This window comes from Salvelinus sp. IW2-2015, linkage group LG4q.1:29 (assembly GCF_002910315.2).
Source record: "Salvelinus sp. IW2-2015 linkage group LG4q.1:29, ASM291031v2, whole genome shotgun sequence".
Taxonomy (NCBI): domain Eukaryota; kingdom Metazoa; phylum Chordata; class Actinopteri; order Salmoniformes; family Salmonidae; genus Salvelinus; species Salvelinus sp. IW2-2015.
Window position 1 is genome coordinate 21,713,373 of NC_036842.1, and position 17,541 is coordinate 21,730,913.

At 46.6% G+C, this 17,541-nt stretch overlaps 1 protein-coding gene across 1 annotated transcript in view; it reads right to left on the bottom strand.

Annotated features, from left to right (window-relative positions):
* The window catches only part of LOC111961660 (ankyrin-1), a 103,240-nt gene that overhangs the window by 26,037 nt on the left and 59,662 nt on the right, over positions 1-17,541 (bottom strand). The window contains 22 exon segments of the mRNA XM_070442313.1: positions 802-822; positions 1,217-1,289; positions 1,438-1,530; positions 1,740-1,838; positions 2,053-2,151; positions 2,494-2,592; positions 2,889-3,086; positions 3,235-3,333; positions 3,635-3,733; positions 4,022-4,219; positions 4,452-4,550; positions 4,846-4,944; positions 5,158-5,256; positions 5,535-5,732; positions 5,997-6,095; positions 6,204-6,302; positions 6,434-6,532; positions 7,049-7,234; positions 7,666-7,764; positions 7,884-7,982; positions 8,631-8,729; positions 12,021-12,122. Coding sequence (XP_070298414.1) covers positions 802-822; positions 1,217-1,289; positions 1,438-1,530; positions 1,740-1,838; positions 2,053-2,151; positions 2,494-2,592; positions 2,889-3,086; positions 3,235-3,333; positions 3,635-3,733; positions 4,022-4,219; positions 4,452-4,550; positions 4,846-4,944; positions 5,158-5,256; positions 5,535-5,732; positions 5,997-6,095; positions 6,204-6,302; positions 6,434-6,532; positions 7,049-7,234; positions 7,666-7,764; positions 7,884-7,982; positions 8,631-8,729; positions 12,021-12,122 — 2,455 coding nt within the window.

Here is a 17,541-nt window from a genome sequence, read left to right on the forward strand (position 1 = left end):
CAGACAGACAGACAGACAGACAGACAGACAGACAGACAGACAGACAGACAGACAGACAGACAGACAGACAGAGACAAGTCAATAGAGAGTCTACACTGTCATATTAGCCACAATACCACTACCCACTGCCGCCCACCGTCCATCCATTTCCACATATAGTAACATCACCAAGCAGTTTCAGATCGATCAAAGCAATGGAGTCAAACCGACAACAACCAGAGCCCATGGAGACCAATGGAAAAACAAGACGATTGACAACACAGAATAGAACACACACTGCATGGTCCCCAGCATGGCACCTGGTTGGTTACAGCTTTAGTGAGCAGGCCCATTAGAGATTGGATTTCTGTATGGGAGGGAAAGCCTTGATTACTGGAAAATGTTCATATAACTACAAGCCGTTACAGAGAGGTATACACACAGTCAACGTGTTTTTGCTGTTCCTTGAGTGCTTCTCAGCTGGAGTTGTATCTGTGTAATTAGTCTGTTGATCAATTAAACACTGCCGGACTGGACCCGTCAGTGGCAGAACGGTAAAGGAAAATGTCATGACCACATCACATGCCAATAAAACACTGACATTGTTGTTACATTGAGCATAGAGGAAGAGAGAGAGAAAAGAGAGGGGAAAGAGAGAGAGAGAGAAAGAGAAGAGGATAGCAGGAAGAATATAAGAGAAAGTGAGAGAGTTATAAAGAGAGATTGATAGAGAATAGAGAATGAGAAAGTGCTTGCAATGAAGGCACAATTGCACGAGCCAACAGATGACCGGACAAAACAAAGAGACGGACACAGTCCTACCTAATGTTAGCGCTGCAATGCCTACAAAACAAATGGAAAAAGGCATTGTTTAGGCTAGTCATCTAACCACTAGGCAGGTAGCCTAGTGGTTAGTGTTGGACTAGTAACGAAAGGTTGCAAGATCGAATCCCTGCGCTGACAAGCTAAAAATCTGTCGTTCTGCCCCTGAACAAGGCAGTTAATCCACTGTTCCTAGGCCGTCATTGAAAATAAGAATTTGTTCTTAACTGACTTGCCTAGTTAAATAAATAAAAGTTTCAGTCTCATGGCAGTGCTTGACCTTTTTCTCTAGTCTTCGGTCCTCTGCCATGACACTGAACCGGGGCTGACAATCACAAGACACACAGAAGTACTATTTCTGACAGAAAGCCTTACGAGCTAAGAATAAACGTGTCTCGGGAGTGCACCAACCTACCCTCATCCTCTGAAACGTCCAATATCTCATCCACTGTCTCAGGGAAACTCATCCGATGTTTCTCTGTGGTGATCTGGGAAAAGTGAAGAGAAGGAGAGAGAAATGAGTGCTATCATCTGACATGCTCAAATACATCATTCCAGTTAAAATGTTATTGTACTGTAGGTCAGAGATTCACAGAATACACAAACCCACTAGTAACCACGTGAAGTGCTGCTCACCACGGAAACGGCCTCCTCTGTGACCAACTTCAGCACATCAATGACAGAGATGTAACCCAGACGCTTGGCGATGCCCAGAGGAGAAGTCCCATTCTACCACAGAGAACAGAGACAGACAGGAGACACACAGATCAGACACCAGAAGAAGCCTGTAGATGGAAGCATGATGGAAGGAGAGTAGAGGAAAGCAATGAGGGGATAATGTGAAGAAGTGAAGAAGAGAATATATAGTAAAGGAAAAGCAGATCTAGAGGAGAAGGGTGGAATGGAGGGATGAGGAAAAGGAAGAAGGGTGTGTTTACAGTGGTGATGTCGTTGGGCTGGGCTCCGTGTTTGAGCAGCAGGGTAACGATGTCAGTATGACCCTGCTGGGCGGCCTGGTGCAGGGGAGTGTAGCCCACCTAGAGGAGGGGTGGAGACGGGGAGCATAGAGAGAGAGAGAGAGTTTGAGTGCTACGGTAAATGCAAGATTGCTGACATTGACAAGACGTTATTCAATATAAATTCCATGTCCAATCTAATGTAATTGGAGTGAAGGCGGAAGTGACGTGAGGCAGGGCAGAGCCACACTAACAGGTGCCATGTGTAAGGAGGAGTGTAGCAGCAGCGTCTCACTCTGGTCTTGCTGTTCACATGAGCCTGCTGCTGCAGGAGGAACTTCACCATCTTGATGTTGCCATAGTGACAGGCCACGTGAAGCGCTGTGTAGCCCATCTGAAAGAGAGATGGAGAGCGAGAGAGAGAGGGAGGGAGAGAGAGACAGAGAGAAAATAGTGAGAGTTGGCAGTGTTTCAATGGCCTCATTACTGCCTCATTATAAACAGCTTGGTGGCTTTGTTGTACCAGTCCTAGCAGTAAAACATATTTGAGAGTGTGGATGCTGTATGAAAGTATTGGATATGACATGCCATCATAGTGTGTGGTACATTATACTGCTTATAATGAACCCCACTCTACTGAATGTAACAAAGGGACTACATTACACTACATTACAAAACTGTTCTGGTTTTATACTCTATTATGAGGTGTGTGGTTAATATCATATGTATGCCTTACCCGTGAGGCTGCGTAGACTGATGCCCCCTGTTTGACCAGGGTATCTGCTATCCCTACGTGACCTTCCTGGGCCACCAGGTGCAGAGGGGTCAGTCCATTCTGATAGACACAGGGGGAACAGGAGGCTGTTGGTCAGTCTGTTCACTAACCAGCTCTGAGTCAGTCTGAGTCACAGTGGACCGTCAAATATGTACCACAGCATGCATGCTATACTAGTAGGTAATTACAGTAACCGGTTTGACACAGTGATGAAAACATCATGCCCTGTAGGCCCTCAACACTTTATCTTACCATATGTCTATCAAACCCTGTGTAACTTAGCTAGCTATCCCTGAAAGTTTGCCTCAAACCCTGCTAAGGTCAGAGATGAATTGTTCCTCTCTCTGGTCCAGTACCTTGTTCCCCAGGTTGACGTTAGCCTGTTTGGAGATGAGCAGGGCCACCATGTCCGGCCGGCCCTCCTGGGAGGCCAGGTGGAGGGGCGTGACCCCCTGGAGGGACTCAGCGTTGGCAGAGGCTCCGTACTGCAGCAGGCAGCCGGCCACCTCCACCTGGTTCTGCTTGGCTGCAATGTGCAGGGGAGTGTAGCCATTCTGTAGACAGACACAGGGGTCAGCAGGGGAAATGCAATGGATCATCAATGGGTGTGTCATATTATCATATTGTACAATGATCCTGAAAAGGGGGGGGGTATACAGTATAGTAATGCGTGTGGTGTGTGTGTGTCATTGTTCCTCTTACCCGGGCAGTGCTGTGTGCGTTGCCTCCCTTGCTGACCAGCAGCTTGACCACGTCCAGGTTGTTGTGATGGACGGCCACGTGTAGAGGAGTCAGGCCGTTCTGCTTGGACACACACACACACACACACACTTAATGTCACTAGCTATCTAAACCACAGAATATCAGTCTGCCTTTGTGGGCGCATGTTTAAAATGAAAAATGATGTCTAAAATGGTGGGACATGCTGATTCCTTTTGGGCTGTGATAAATGACGGTCAGTACTTAGAATACAAGGTTTATTTGTTAGTCGGGTCACAGGAGAGTTCCATAAGCTTTAGGTCGGTCACGGCACTGAGAAGTATGCCTAGCACAGATAAAAAGCACAGGACAGTCCGTGTTGTGGTGCAGTGTGTTTTTCTACCTTCCCAGCCGCGTTGGGGTTGGCTCCTCTCTCCAGCAGCAGCTCAACCACATCCACCTTGCCGTACTTACAGGCCACATGGAGAGGAGTGAAGCCTTTCTGCTTGGACACACAAACACACATTCAGCATGAGCAGGAGAACTAAAAGAGGTCAGGTGTGAAGGGATTAGGATTGAGATTGAATGAGTTTGAGAGAGAAATGGGGTTAGAGAGAACGAGAAAGAGAGAAAGAGAGAGAGAGTGACAGAGACATAGAGAGATAGAAAGAGAGAGACAAAGACAGAGAGAGAGAGAGAGACAGAAAGAGAGAAAGAGAGAGAGAGAGAGATAGAGCGAGAGAGAGAGATACAGAGACAGAGAGAGAAAGTCAGTAAATTAAAGGAGAACCTTTGTCATCTTGGTTTGTTGGGCCGCCCCATCCAGGAGGATGCGGGTGGTGTGGGTGTGTCCCTCACGGGCAGCGATGTGTAAGGGGGTGTGGCCAGCTGTGGTAGCCGAGTCGGGGTTGGCCTTGTGCTCCAGGAGCAGCTTGACCAGCTCCTTATGTCCCATACGGGCTGCACAGTGGAGAGGGGTCTGGTCATCCTAGAGAGACAGGGATGGAGAGAAAGAGTGAGAGTGAGGAGAAACAGAGGTTGGAATGATAACTGTATCTAGCGAGCAGTAACAGTGAGGTATTTGTGCAGTGTATGGTGTTGTAGACTGTAGTTGAAGAAAATGTGTATTCCAGCCAGGACAAAGATTGTTGTAAAACATTAGGACGTACATACAGTAGATGTGTGCAGTATGTATGGTTGCATGACAGTGTGTGCAGTACCTTAGCCTTTGCATCCACCTGTGCTGTGTTCTGCAACAGGAACAGAGCCACCTCACAGTGGCCTGCCCTGGATGCCATGTGGAGGGGTGTCTCCACTTTCTGTTACACAAACCCAGTTCAGAGGTCACATAGCCTGTCACAACCACTCTGCCATTAAACACATGACTATGCTATGTAATATCAATAACACACATAAAATATCACTATACACACAGAGACCAGGCCTTAGTCATCAAATTATTATTAATTTATGGACCAGATACCAATCCATCTACCATAACCTTTGCTGGTGTTCATTTCAACATTTCAACAAGTTACTACTAGTCAATCAGAGTGTGATGGAAATGTCCCCCCCCCCGTGTCAGGAATAAAGGTTATGAAGGGGTTCTCTCACCACATTGGAGGCGTTGGGTGAAGCTCCTCTATGGAGCAGGTTCTTCACAATGTTCAGGTGCCCCATGAAGGCTGCTACATGAAGAGGGGTCAGACCAGACTAATGGGAGAGAGAATCAGGGGGCATATGAAGAGAGAGGAGAGTTAAGGGTTAAGGGTAATAACAATTCATTACCATTACGCTTACATTTACACCTCCAGATATTTTGTAATGACAGAATTGACACCCAACAATTTCAACAATAACAAAAAGTACAGCTTGTCCTGAGAACCCCAACAAGTCCCATTGCTCTTCAAAAGAGTGTTATCTCACCTCTGTGACGGCCTCCAGGGAGGCAGAGTGTTTCAGCAGAAGGTCCATGGAGCGCATGTGGTTCTTCTTACAGGCAATGTGGAGGGGAGTGAACCCATTCTGAACACAATATAAAAACACAGACCGAAAATGTAGCAAATTCAGCATAGGGTTGTGTTTAGTATGCACAAAATGGGAGAACACATTCAGAAATGGTACTGCCTGTACTTGTCCAATAATGCTTATTCGTATCTCATAATGTTTTCTACTCTTTGTGCCTGCTGTACGCAACCCAGTTATAAAGGTTCAGTAAGCCTGACCAATGGACATCTCCAGTACACCTCACACACTAAGCACCAGTATACAGAAATAGAAGGACACTTAGAAGAGCTGCTGACCAGTGCACGTGCGTTGGCCTTGGCCCCCTTGTCCAGCAGCACTTTGGCCATGCGGTGGTGACCACAGTGGGCCGCCACATGTAGAGGGGTCAGGTGGTCCAGCGTGATGTCATCGATCTCAGCGTTGTACTGGAGGAGCTGCCTCACACAGTCCATGTGGTCTCCCTGGGCCGCCATGTGGATGGGGGACAGGCCATTCTGGAGGGGAGAGAGGGAGGACCGGGAAAGATATAAAAGGAATGAAAGGGAAACAAAGAGAAGAGCAGTGTAAGACCTTTGAGAGAAGAAAGCATCTATAAATTCATAATACTGAAATAAGTGACGCATCAGCGTAGTTGGCAGAGGATCATTTGGCATTGGTTACTGCTAAAATTGCAAGTGAGTGTGATATCGTGCCAAAGTGGCCATGAAGTATGGCCCTTTATTTTCCCTAGAGTGGGCCATGAGAGGCCTCTGGCTGACCTTGGTCTTGGCCTGGATGGGAGCCCCCAGGTCCAGCAGGAGATCGATGATCCTGACATGACCGTTCCTGGCCGCACAGTGCAGAGGGGTCAGCTCATCCTAAATAGATGGAAGGAGCCAGGTAGGGTTCAAAAGTTTTCAAGTCAAATGGCAGAAAGAAGAGGAGGAGGAGGCAGAAGAGGAGGAGCAAGTGTAGGGTTACAGTACCTTGGTCATGGCATCTATCTGGGCCCCTCTGTCCAGCAAAAGTCGAACCATGATCGCATTACCCCTCCTGGAGGCTATGTGTAGGGGGGTGATACCATTCTGAGAAAGGGGAAAGAACAATTTCTAAATCAATTTAATCAAAGACTCTCCTGTTAGGAAATGGGGTCTTTGAGGGACTATGTTATCAATGTCATGGTTAAGGCAGTAGCGGTGAGGGTTAATGGACTGACCTTGGGAGTAAAGTTGACATTGGCGCCTCTGTTTATTAGCAGTTGGGCCACACTCAGGTTCTCATAGTGAGCCGCAATGTGGAGAGGAGTGAAGCCAGTCTACAGACAGACAAAGATAGAGAGAGAAACAGAGAGACAGAGTGAGAAACAGAGAAAGAAAGAGAGAGAGATAAAAGAGATAGAGACAGAAAGAGAGAGAAATGAAGAGACAGAAAAAGAGACAGAGAGAGAGACACAGATAGAGACACAGAGAGAGAGAAAGATATTTTTTTATCTTATTTTCATAATCCATGTTTGCAGGCAGCTTTTGATGGCAGCTTTTTTGTTTATTCATGTAATCACTTTTGTTGCTATTGTTTTTCTCCAAGTCAACACAACAGTGTTATGACTGATTACTTCAGCTAACGACATCAGCATATTAATGCTTAATGAGTCATCACAGTCACACACACACACACACACACACAAACACACCCACACACACACCACACACACACACACACACACACACCACACAACACAACACACACACCACACACACACACACACACACACACACACACACACACACACACACACACACACACACACACACACACACACAGTGAATAGTACCTTGCTGAGGACGTCAGGGTTAGGGTCGTTCTGCAGCAGCACTGCGGCAGTGCGTGTGTCGTCGTTGCGTGCAGCGATGTGCAGGGCAGGCAGACGGACCTTGCCCTTGGTGCCGTAGTTGATGAGCAGGGCCACCACGTTCTCATGACCCTGCTGAAGAGCCACCGCCAGCGGCGTGAACCCATCCTGGCAGACAGGGTGAGAGAGGGGAGGGAGCAGAAGGGATGGGTGGTCGGGGTAAAAAGGGAGGAAGGGGGAGAGGGGAGGACAGAGGGAGAGGTAGCGAGGCAGTAAAGTAAGAAGGGGTAAAGAGGAGGAGGGGAGGGAGAAGGTAAGCAAGGTCAACGAGAGACAGCAAGGGAGTAGGAGGAAAAGAGGGAGAGGTGGAAAGGGAGACAAGCCAAATGATAATGGAGGGGGTGAGAGACGGGTAAGTAGAGGGAGAGGAAGAGAGAGAGAAAGAAAATAAAGATAGTGGCAAATTTGAGACAATGTACATTGAGATTACTGTAATAGAAAGATTAGAGAAAGTTAATGTAGCATTGTCTATTGGACTGAATCCAATACACATCTGAGAAACAGCTAAATGTCTGTTTGCTCTGTGGGCTTTCACTCACCTCTGTTGGAAGGCTCTGATTGGCTCCGTTCTCTAGCAGAAACTTTACTACATCTAAGTGGTTCTCTTGAGCAGCCATGTATAGGGGACTGAAGCCTTTCTGTAAGGAAGAGGAACATGGCGCATGGTTACCAGCAACACACACAAATATACATGCACATAACACCCCCCCCCCCCCAGGTAACGGTAATGTGCAGTATAATGTCCCAGATGACTCACCTGTGACTGGGAATTGACGTTGGCTCCATAGTTGACGAGCTCAGCCACCACTCTCTCCTGGCCTGCCAACGCAGCGATATGGAGGGCAGTGTTCCCTTTCTGGAGGTGACAGACACACATACACAAACATTGTTTCATTAAGGTTGTGAATGACTGGCATTAGTGCCACAGTAAACACGGCTGGAGTAGCATGACACAGGAACACAGGGAGCTATGTTGTGACATGGTTATGTATTCGCGCGTACACACACACACGCACGCACGCACGCACAACACACACACACACACACACACACACACACACACACACACACACACACACACACACACACACACACACACACACAACACACACACACACACACACAACACACACACACAACACACACAACACACACAACACACACACACACACACACCCACAGAGGGAGCAGAGAGAGCTAATGACCAAAATCTCTATTTAAAAAGCTTCATTAACGAAACACAGCTCAGAAATAATGAGTTATGATTAGATAGATATGTGTTAGATTAAACTAGATATATGTTTACAGGCCAATCAAATGAGCGGAATAAGTCATAAGCATGTGTATAAGCTTATAATACATGTGGTGGATCCTGTCTGTAAACAGCCTGTTATATAGCTAGCTGGTGAACATCTCAATCAGAAGTCAGAGTTAGGTGCTATGCATCTGTGGTACAGTATGTGAGTGGAGTCATGGTAAGCAGTGAGCAGTGTGTGAGTAGTACCTTAGTTGTGGTCTCCAGGACAATGCCAGCGTGTAGTAGCCCCAGGACCATCTTGACGTGGCCTTCTTTAGAGGCCAGATGCAAACCGTTGAGCCCATTCTGCAGTGACAGCAGTGGAAATCAGCAGTGACCACACAGAACCATCAGAACAAATCGTCAGCCTACAGAGCGAGCATCTATAACATGGATTTCTGAGCAGTAGATATACAGTACTAAGAATAACAAGCAGAGAAACTCAAAACCCACAGTGGTTAGAAGCAGCACGAAAATATTTCAGAAGATAAACAACCTTAAGATTGTTTCAGTCGGGTCTCAAAGGAAGCAGAGAGCATGGATTTATTTCAGGCTTGTCTGGGTGTACAGCTGCAGAATCAGACAGTCTAACAGTACAGTCTGTGCCTGTCTCTGCTCTGACAGCCTGCAGTACCGTGACTGGCCACAGTCTGCAAAGCACACTGGTCCCTCTACTGCCCTTACTGCCCTCAAACTGCAGTGTCACTCAATTCACGTGGATAACACACGCACGGGGGAGACAAACACACATGCACGCAAGCGCAAACGCACACACAAATCACCGGTGTGTTTCTGTGAGCTGGCTGGAGTCTGCTGGATTGTAGATAGGGCAGGGGCAGGTTGGCAGGCTGACATGTAAAACCCTGAATCCTAGGATTTTCTAGAACAGCAGCAGTAGCACCAACTTTTAGCATAGCTATATGCTCTACTTCAACTCCAATCCTAATTTTAACTCATATACAAAACATAGAAAATGTGTATGTTGACATACACACATCACATACCCACGTACAGTGCATTTGGAAAGTATTCAGACCCCTTGACTTTTTCCACATTTTGTTATGTTACAGCCTTATTCTAAAATTGATAGTTTTTCCCCCCTTATCAGTCTACACACAAAACCCCGTAATGACAAAGCAAAAACGGGTTTTTAGAAATTTTTGCAAATGTATTAAAAATAAAAAACCGAAATATCACATTTAGATAAGTATTCAGACCCTTTACTCAGTACTTTGTCGAAGCACCTTTGGCAGTGATTACAGCTTTGAGTCTTCTTGCTTTGAGTCTTCTTGGGTATGACACTACAAGCTTGGCACACCTGTATTTGGGGAATTCTCCCATTCTTCTCTGCAGATCCTCTCAAGCGCTGTCAGGTTGGATGGGGAGCATTGCTGCACAGCTTTTTTCAGGTCTCTCCAGAGATGTTATTGTAGATCGGGTTCATGTCCGGGCTCTGGCTGAGCCACTCAATGACATACAGAGACTTGTCCTGAAGCTACTCCAGCGTTGTCTTGGCTGTGTGCTTAGGGTCGTTGTCCTGTTGGAAAGTAAACCTTCGCCCCAGTCTGAGGTAGGCTTTCATCAAGTATCTCTCTGTATTTTGATCCGTTCATCTGTCCCTCGATCCTGACTAGTCTCCCAGTCCCTGCCGCTGAAAAACATCCCCACAGCATGATGCTACCACCACCATGCTTCACCGTCGGGATGGTGCCAAGTTTCTTCCAGACGTAACGCTTGGCATTCATGCCAAAGAGTTCAATCTTGGTCTCATGAGACCAGACAAGCTTGTTTCTCATGGTCTGAGAGTCCTTTAGGTGCCTTTTGGCAAACTCCAAGCAGGCCGTCACGTGCTTTTTACTGAGGAGTGGCTTCCTTCTGGCCACTCTACCATAAAGGCCTGATTGTTGGGGTGCTGCGGAGATGGTTGTCCTTCTGGAAGGTTCTCCCATCTCCACAGAGGAAGTCTGGAGCTCGGTCAGAGTGACTATCGGGTTCTTGGTCACCTCCCTGACCAAGGCCCTTCTCCGCCAATTGCTCTAGAAAGAGTCTTGGTGGTTCCAAACTTCTTCCATTTAAGAATCGACACAATCCTGTCTTGGAGCTCTATGGACAATTCCTTCGACCTCATGGCTTGGTTTTTGCACGGACATGCACTGTCAACTGGGACCTTATATAGACAGGTGTGTGCCTTTCCAAATCATGTCCAATCAATTGAATTTACCACAGGTGGACTCCAATGGAGTTGTAGAAACATCAAGGATGATGAATGCACCTGAGCTCAATTTTGATTCTCATAGCAAACGGTCTGAATACTTATGTAAATCAGGTATCTGATTTTTATCTTTAATAAATTGCAAAACATTTCTACTTTTTTTTGCTTTGTCATTATGGGGTTTTGTGTGTAGATTGATGAGGGGAATTTAAAAAAAATGATTTTAGAATAAATAAGGCTGTAACATAACAGAATGTGGAAAAAGGGAAGGGGTCTGAATACTTTCTGAAGGCAGTGTAGACACACATGCTGCAAAGAATGCACACTAAAGCACACATCCTCATTTGTATGATAGCTCTACCTCTGATCCTAGCCTTAGCCAGGAGTGGTATTATTAGAGTGGCAGTATTATCTGGTGTAGAGATTGTGGTATTCGTTTTATTGACGGCTTGGTGCCATGGTTGTTTCTGTGAATGGTGCTGAGGGGTTGCAGTAGCAGGCTGCAGGCTGTAGGCTTACAGAGTGGGTGTGCATTCCCCAAGCTGCCCTAAGTGGTTATGTGTACAAACTGAACTCCCTTCCATTCACCAAAGTACTGATGAAAAATACATAACAGATTCACTTCCACTTGAGCTAGCGTTCACTCACAAATGTAACACAACTGTATGTTCAAAACAGAAACTAAAACTACATGCTTAGCTATTCTTTACATGTGATGTTATTTAAACACTGGATATATTGCTAATTATATATATTTTTTCATTAAGGTTGTGAATGACTGGCATTAGTGCCACAGTAAACACGGCTGGAGTAGCATGACACAGGAACACAGGGGGCAATGTGGTGACATGGTTATACATGCGTGCGTGCACACACACACGCACGCACGCACGCACGCACGCACGCACACACACACACACACACACACACACACACACACACACACACACACACACACACACACACACACACACACATACGCCACTTACTTGGCAACCCAGGCGTTATACAGGCAGTGAGTGAGTTCCTGCAGCAGGGTTCGTGGCGTGGGCCTGTTGCAAAGGGGTTTGGTGCCCTCTAGCAGCCGAACGGAGAAACAACAGCTCAACGTTTCCATTCGGTAAAAATTCTAAATGTAAAGATAAAAAAGATTAATGATTATTNTGAGACAATGAACTACACGTTTATCTAGGCTAGACTTGACTGTTAATGACTGTGTTTGGCCGAAAACAAATAATGTCATCTATAAAAACCACAATTTATAATTTCATCTTCATAAAGTCTGATTAAATAAATGTTTTACGAGACAACACATTTATTCTCTTGCCTAGAGCCCCTGTGTACCAGACAGTGACCTTGGGCAGCATAAGGGATCTCTGATGTACCTGATTGGATGTGTTGATGTCTATTCCATTCTTGATGTGGTCCAGAGCCTTGTCCAGGTTCCCTGAACGGGCCGCACGGAGGAAACTGGTGGCAGCATCCGCCTGGAGAGGAAGAGAACACAATCAGAGATAGACAATGACAAAGATAAAGAGAGAGAGAGAAGAAGTGAGAGACAGACAATTAGTCTGGTTGTACATTCCAGGGCTAACACGAGACAAAAAAGTTCACATTAACCAATTCCATTTTCTGAAAAAATGAAAAACATAGGCATAACAGTATAACAGCTGCTTGGTCGTCCAGGATCTACAATAGTAGGTCAGAGACATTCTTCAATATCATTCTATTCTTCGAAACTACTCAGTATTCTGCTGTCTTAGAGTCTAAAAATGGCTGACAATCCAAAGTGGTGAGGCTGCCCCTCACTAGGAGTTTGGCAGCTATCCATAGCAGAGAACATGCTGTCTGACTTCTAAAGCCTCTGTGAAAGTGATGTGTTTCACCTCTGCCACCATGATCAGCCAGACAGGGAGATTCTAACATGGCTGCCTAATACTGTAGTCCAGAATTCAGTCTCCGTCTTGAGGCGAGGTATTATATAGATTCTATACAGTGTGCCTACTCACCTCCAGCCACACAGCTACAGAGGGTTTTACATGGAACCAAAAAGGTTTCTACCTGGAACCAAAAAAGTTTCTCCTATGGGAACCCTTTAGGAACCCTTTTTTCTAAGAGTGTAGAAGACATTTTCCTCTGCTCTTTGTTTCTCTTTCCCACCCATTTCTCTCTGCCACTCCCCTCTATCTCCTTCCTGTTTCTCCCTGTGACCCATCTCTCTGCATCCCTTTATCCACCTTATCTCTCCTTTTCCTTGTGGCCTTAACATACTCTCTCTCTCATATTCTCTCTCTCTCTCTCTCTCTCTCTCTCTCTCTCTCTCTCTCTCTCTCTCTCTCTCTCTCTCTCTCTCTCTCTCTCTCTCTCTCTCTCTCTCTCTCTCTCTCTCTCTCTCTCTCTCTCTCTCTCTCTCTCTCTCTATCTATCTACTGTGTTCAATCCCAGTGGGAGGGGGTGTAAGCTGCTCCTTTCTCCCACTCCCCCTCTCCTCGCTCTCTCTCTTCCTCAGTAATGTATGGATGATGGATCCAGGCTGAGGTCTTCCCAGCATAAAACTAACACTATGCAGTGTGTGTATTTTCATTCAGTCTCAGGTAATGTGTTAGATAAGCTGCTATTACCAAGATATAGTGTGTCCTCCCTCATACACACTTCATTTGTACAATTGAAAATCAATAAATATGTATTGCGCACACATGGGTACTGGAACATATTTCTGATATATTTCAAACAGGAAGTAGAAATATAAACTCACCGGACAGTTTATTAGGTAAATCACCCCGATCATGAAAATGGATCGCTCCTACAGACAGTGAGTCACGTGGCCATGGCTTGCTATATAAAGCAGGCAGACAGCCATCGAAGCATTCAGTTACTGTTTGATTTAACATCAGAATGGGAAAAACTAGTGAAAAAAGAGACTTGGAGCGTGGTATGATCGTTGGTGCCAGGTGCACCTAATCCAGTATCTCAGAAACGGCCTCCCTCCTGAGCTTTTTATGCACGACAACGTCTAGGGTTTATCGAGAATGGTGCGACAAACATCCAGTCAGTGGCAGTGCTGTGGGCGAAAAGAGAGAGAGTTCGAAGGAGAATGGCAAGAATCGTGCAAGTGAAAAGGCGGGACACAAACAGACAAATAAACGGTGCAGTACAACAGTGGTGTGCAGAACGGCATCTCTGAACGCACAACTTGTTGATCCTTGTCATGGATGGGCTATTGCAGAAGACGATCACAACAGGTTCCACTCCTATCAGCTAAAAACAAGAAGAAGCATCTCCAGTGGGCATGCGATCACCAACACTGGACAATTGAGGAGTGGAAAAACATCGCCTGGAACGGGCTGTTCACAGCATGAAAGTACCGCCGTCCAATGTGCATCAACTGCGTGATGCCATCGTGTCAGCATGGACCAACATCCCTGAGAAACATTTGCGACACCTTTTAGAATGCCTCAAATAATTCAGAATGTTCTGGAAACAACGAGCGGGTCCGACCTGTTACTAAATAGGTGTACCTAATAAACTGGACGAGCGTATATTGCATTCACATCTGATATGCATGATCAGTTCCACCATTTTAAGGCTTTTTCTGTTATCTCATTCTGACCTACAGTAGCTAAGGGGTAGCCTGAGAGTTAATATGATCTACAGTTGAAGTCGGAAGTTTACATACACCTTAGTCAAATACATTTAAACACAGTTTTTCACAGTTCCTGACATTAAATCCTAGTAAAAATTCCCTGTCTTAGGTCAGTTAGGATCACCAATTTATTTTAAGAATGTGAAATGTCAGAATAATAGTAGAGAGAATGATTTATTTCAGCTTTTATTTCTTTCATCACATTCTCAGTGGGTCAGAAGTTTACATACACTCAATTAGTATTTGGTAGCATTGACTTAACTTTTTTTTTTAAACTTGGGTCAAACGTTTTGGGTAGCCTTCCACAAGCTTCCCACAATAAGTTGGGTGCATTTTGGCCCCCAATACCTTGACTTTGTTGTCCTTAATCCATTTTGCCACAACTTTGGAAGTATGCTTGGGGTCATTGTCCATTTGAAGACCCATTTGCGACCAAGCTTTAACTTCCTGTCACGCCCGTCGTTTAAATGGTGGACCAAAAGTGGACCAAGGCGCAGCGTGAGTAGAGTTACACATATTTATTATAGTGAACTTCCAAACAACAACAAAGATTAACGAACGCGCAAATACGTAGCGCACATAGGCATAAACTCTAAACAATATCCCACATCGCAGGTGGGAAAAGGAACACACTAAGTATGATCCCCAATTATAGGCAACGATATTCAGCTGCCTCTAATTGGGAACCATACTCACACACCAACATAGAACTAAAATAACTAGAAAACCCCCTAGTCACACTCTGACTTATTACACCATAGAGAACCCAGAGGGCTCTCTATGGTCAGGGCGTGACAGTACCCCCCCCCCCCCAAAAGTGGGCGGAACTCGCGACCGCAAAACCTGAACCTAGACGGGGAGGGTTAGGGTGGGCAACTAGCGTCGGTGGCGGCTCCGGTGCGGGACGTAGCACCCGCTCAGACCACGTATCCGGCCATGAAGCCGGGCTGAACGCCGTGCCCGGACTGGGCACCGGAGCAGAGGAAGGCTCCGGCCATGGAGCAGGACTGGACGCAGTGCCTGGACTGGGCACCGGCGCAGATGACGGCTCCAGCCATGGCACCGGCGCAGGAAGCTCCGGCCCGTGGACCGTCACTGGAAGCTCTGGACTGTAGACCGTCGCTGGAGACTCAGGCCTGGTGACACACTCTTCAGGGCGAGTGCGGGAAGCCGGCACAGGACGTACCGGACTGGGGAGGGGCACTGGAGGCCTGGTGCGTGGAGCCGGCACAGGTTTCACCGGACTGATGACACGCTCTTTGGGGCGAGTGCGGGGAGCCGGCACAGGACGTACCGGGATGGGAAGGCGCACTGGAGGCCTGGTGTGTGGAGCCGGCACAGGTTTCACCGGACTGATGACACGCTCTTCAGGGTGAGCGTGGGGAGCCGGCACAGGACGTACCGGGCTGGGGAGGCTCACTGGAGGCCTGGTGCGTGGAGTCGGCACAGGTTTCACCGGACTGATGACACGCTCTTCAGGGCGAGTGCGGGGAGCCGGCACAGGACGTACCGGGATGGGGAGGCGCACTGGAGGCCTGGTGGGTGGAGCCGGCACAGGTTTCACCGGACTGATGACACGCTCTTCAGGGCGAGTGCGGGGAGCCGGCACAGGACGTACCGGGCTGGGGAGGCGCACTGGAGGCCTGGTGCGTGGAGCCGGCACAGGTTTCACCGGACTGATGACACGCTCGAGAGGTCTGTATGGTCAGGGCGTGACACTTCCTGACTGATGTCTTGAGATGTTGCTTCAATATATCCACATCATTTTCCTCCCTCATTATGCCATCTGTTTTGTGAAGTGCACCAGTCCCTCCTGCAGCAAAGCACCCCCACAACATGATGCTGCCACCCCCGTGCTTCACGGTTGGGAAGATGTTCTTCGGCTTGCAAGCCTCCCCCTTTTTCCTCCAAACATAATGTTGGTCATTATGGCCAAACAGTTCCATTTTTGAGGACATTTCTCCAAAAAGTACGAGCTTTGTCCCCATGTGCAGTTGCAAACTGTAGTCTGGCTTTTTTTATGGCGGTTTTGGAGCAGTGGCTTCTTCCTTGCTGAGCGGCCTTTCAGGTTATGTCGATATAGGACTAGTTTTACTGTTGCTACAGATACTTTTGTACCTGTTTCCTCCAGCATCTTCACAAGGTCCTTTGCGGTTGTTCTGGGATTGATTTGCACTTTTTGCACCAAAGTACGTTCATCTTTAAGAGACAGAATGCGTCTCCTTCCTGAGCGGAATGATGGCTGCATGGTCCCATGGTGTTTATACTTGCGTAATATTGTTTGTACAGATGAACGTGGTACCTTCAGGCGTTTGGAAATTGCTCCCAAGGATGAACCAGGTCTACAATTTGTTGTTCTGAGGTCTTGACTGATTTCTTTTGATTTTCCCATGATGTCAAGCAAAGAGGCACTGAGTTTGAAGGTAGGCCTTGAAATACATCCACAGGTACACCTCCAACGAACCTCAAAATTTGTCAATTAGCTATCAGAAGCTTCTAAAGGCATGACATCATTTTCCTCTGGAATTTTCCAAGCTGTTTAAAGGCACAGTCAACTTAGTGTATGTAAACTTCTGACCCACTGGAATGTGTGATACAGTGAATTATAAGTGAAATAAATCTGTCTGTAAACAATTGTTGGAAAAATTACTTGTGTCATGCCAAAGTAGATGTCCTAACCGACTTGCCAAAACTATAGTTTGTGTTAACAAGACAATTGTGGATTTGTTGAAAAAGATTTTAATGACTCCAACCTAAGTGTATGTAAACTTGCCGACTTTCAACTGGTATGTATTTAACACCTTGTCATCTTAGACCCCCACTCTGTTCTGTGAGTTTGGACGGAGGACATTTGAGCATTAAGTCACTGAGTAAAGGTCCCCTGTAACAACCCATTATTATACTACATGTAGGATGTTTTTCACATGCGAGCCTCATGCTGCATGCCAACTTGTCAGTAAATGTTCAGCATTTTTATGCTCCAATTTTCATTCTGCGGCTTCGGCCATTTTTTTATGGGATTTCACAAGCTATTGATTGATCAATGGATGTTTCTGCTCCTTCTAAGTAGGCCATATGTGAGCAGAATACTGAGGATAACGTCTCCAGCCGACCGCCTCCCAGTCTCCATCAGTCTCTGAATGGATTGATAAGTGCATCTATGATCTTCAATGTGTGTTTCTTCACACGATTGTCTGAGGGAGGAGGGGGGTAAGGGTCAATAAACGTCCGTGTTTGAGCATGATTGTCCTTGAAAGTGTGGT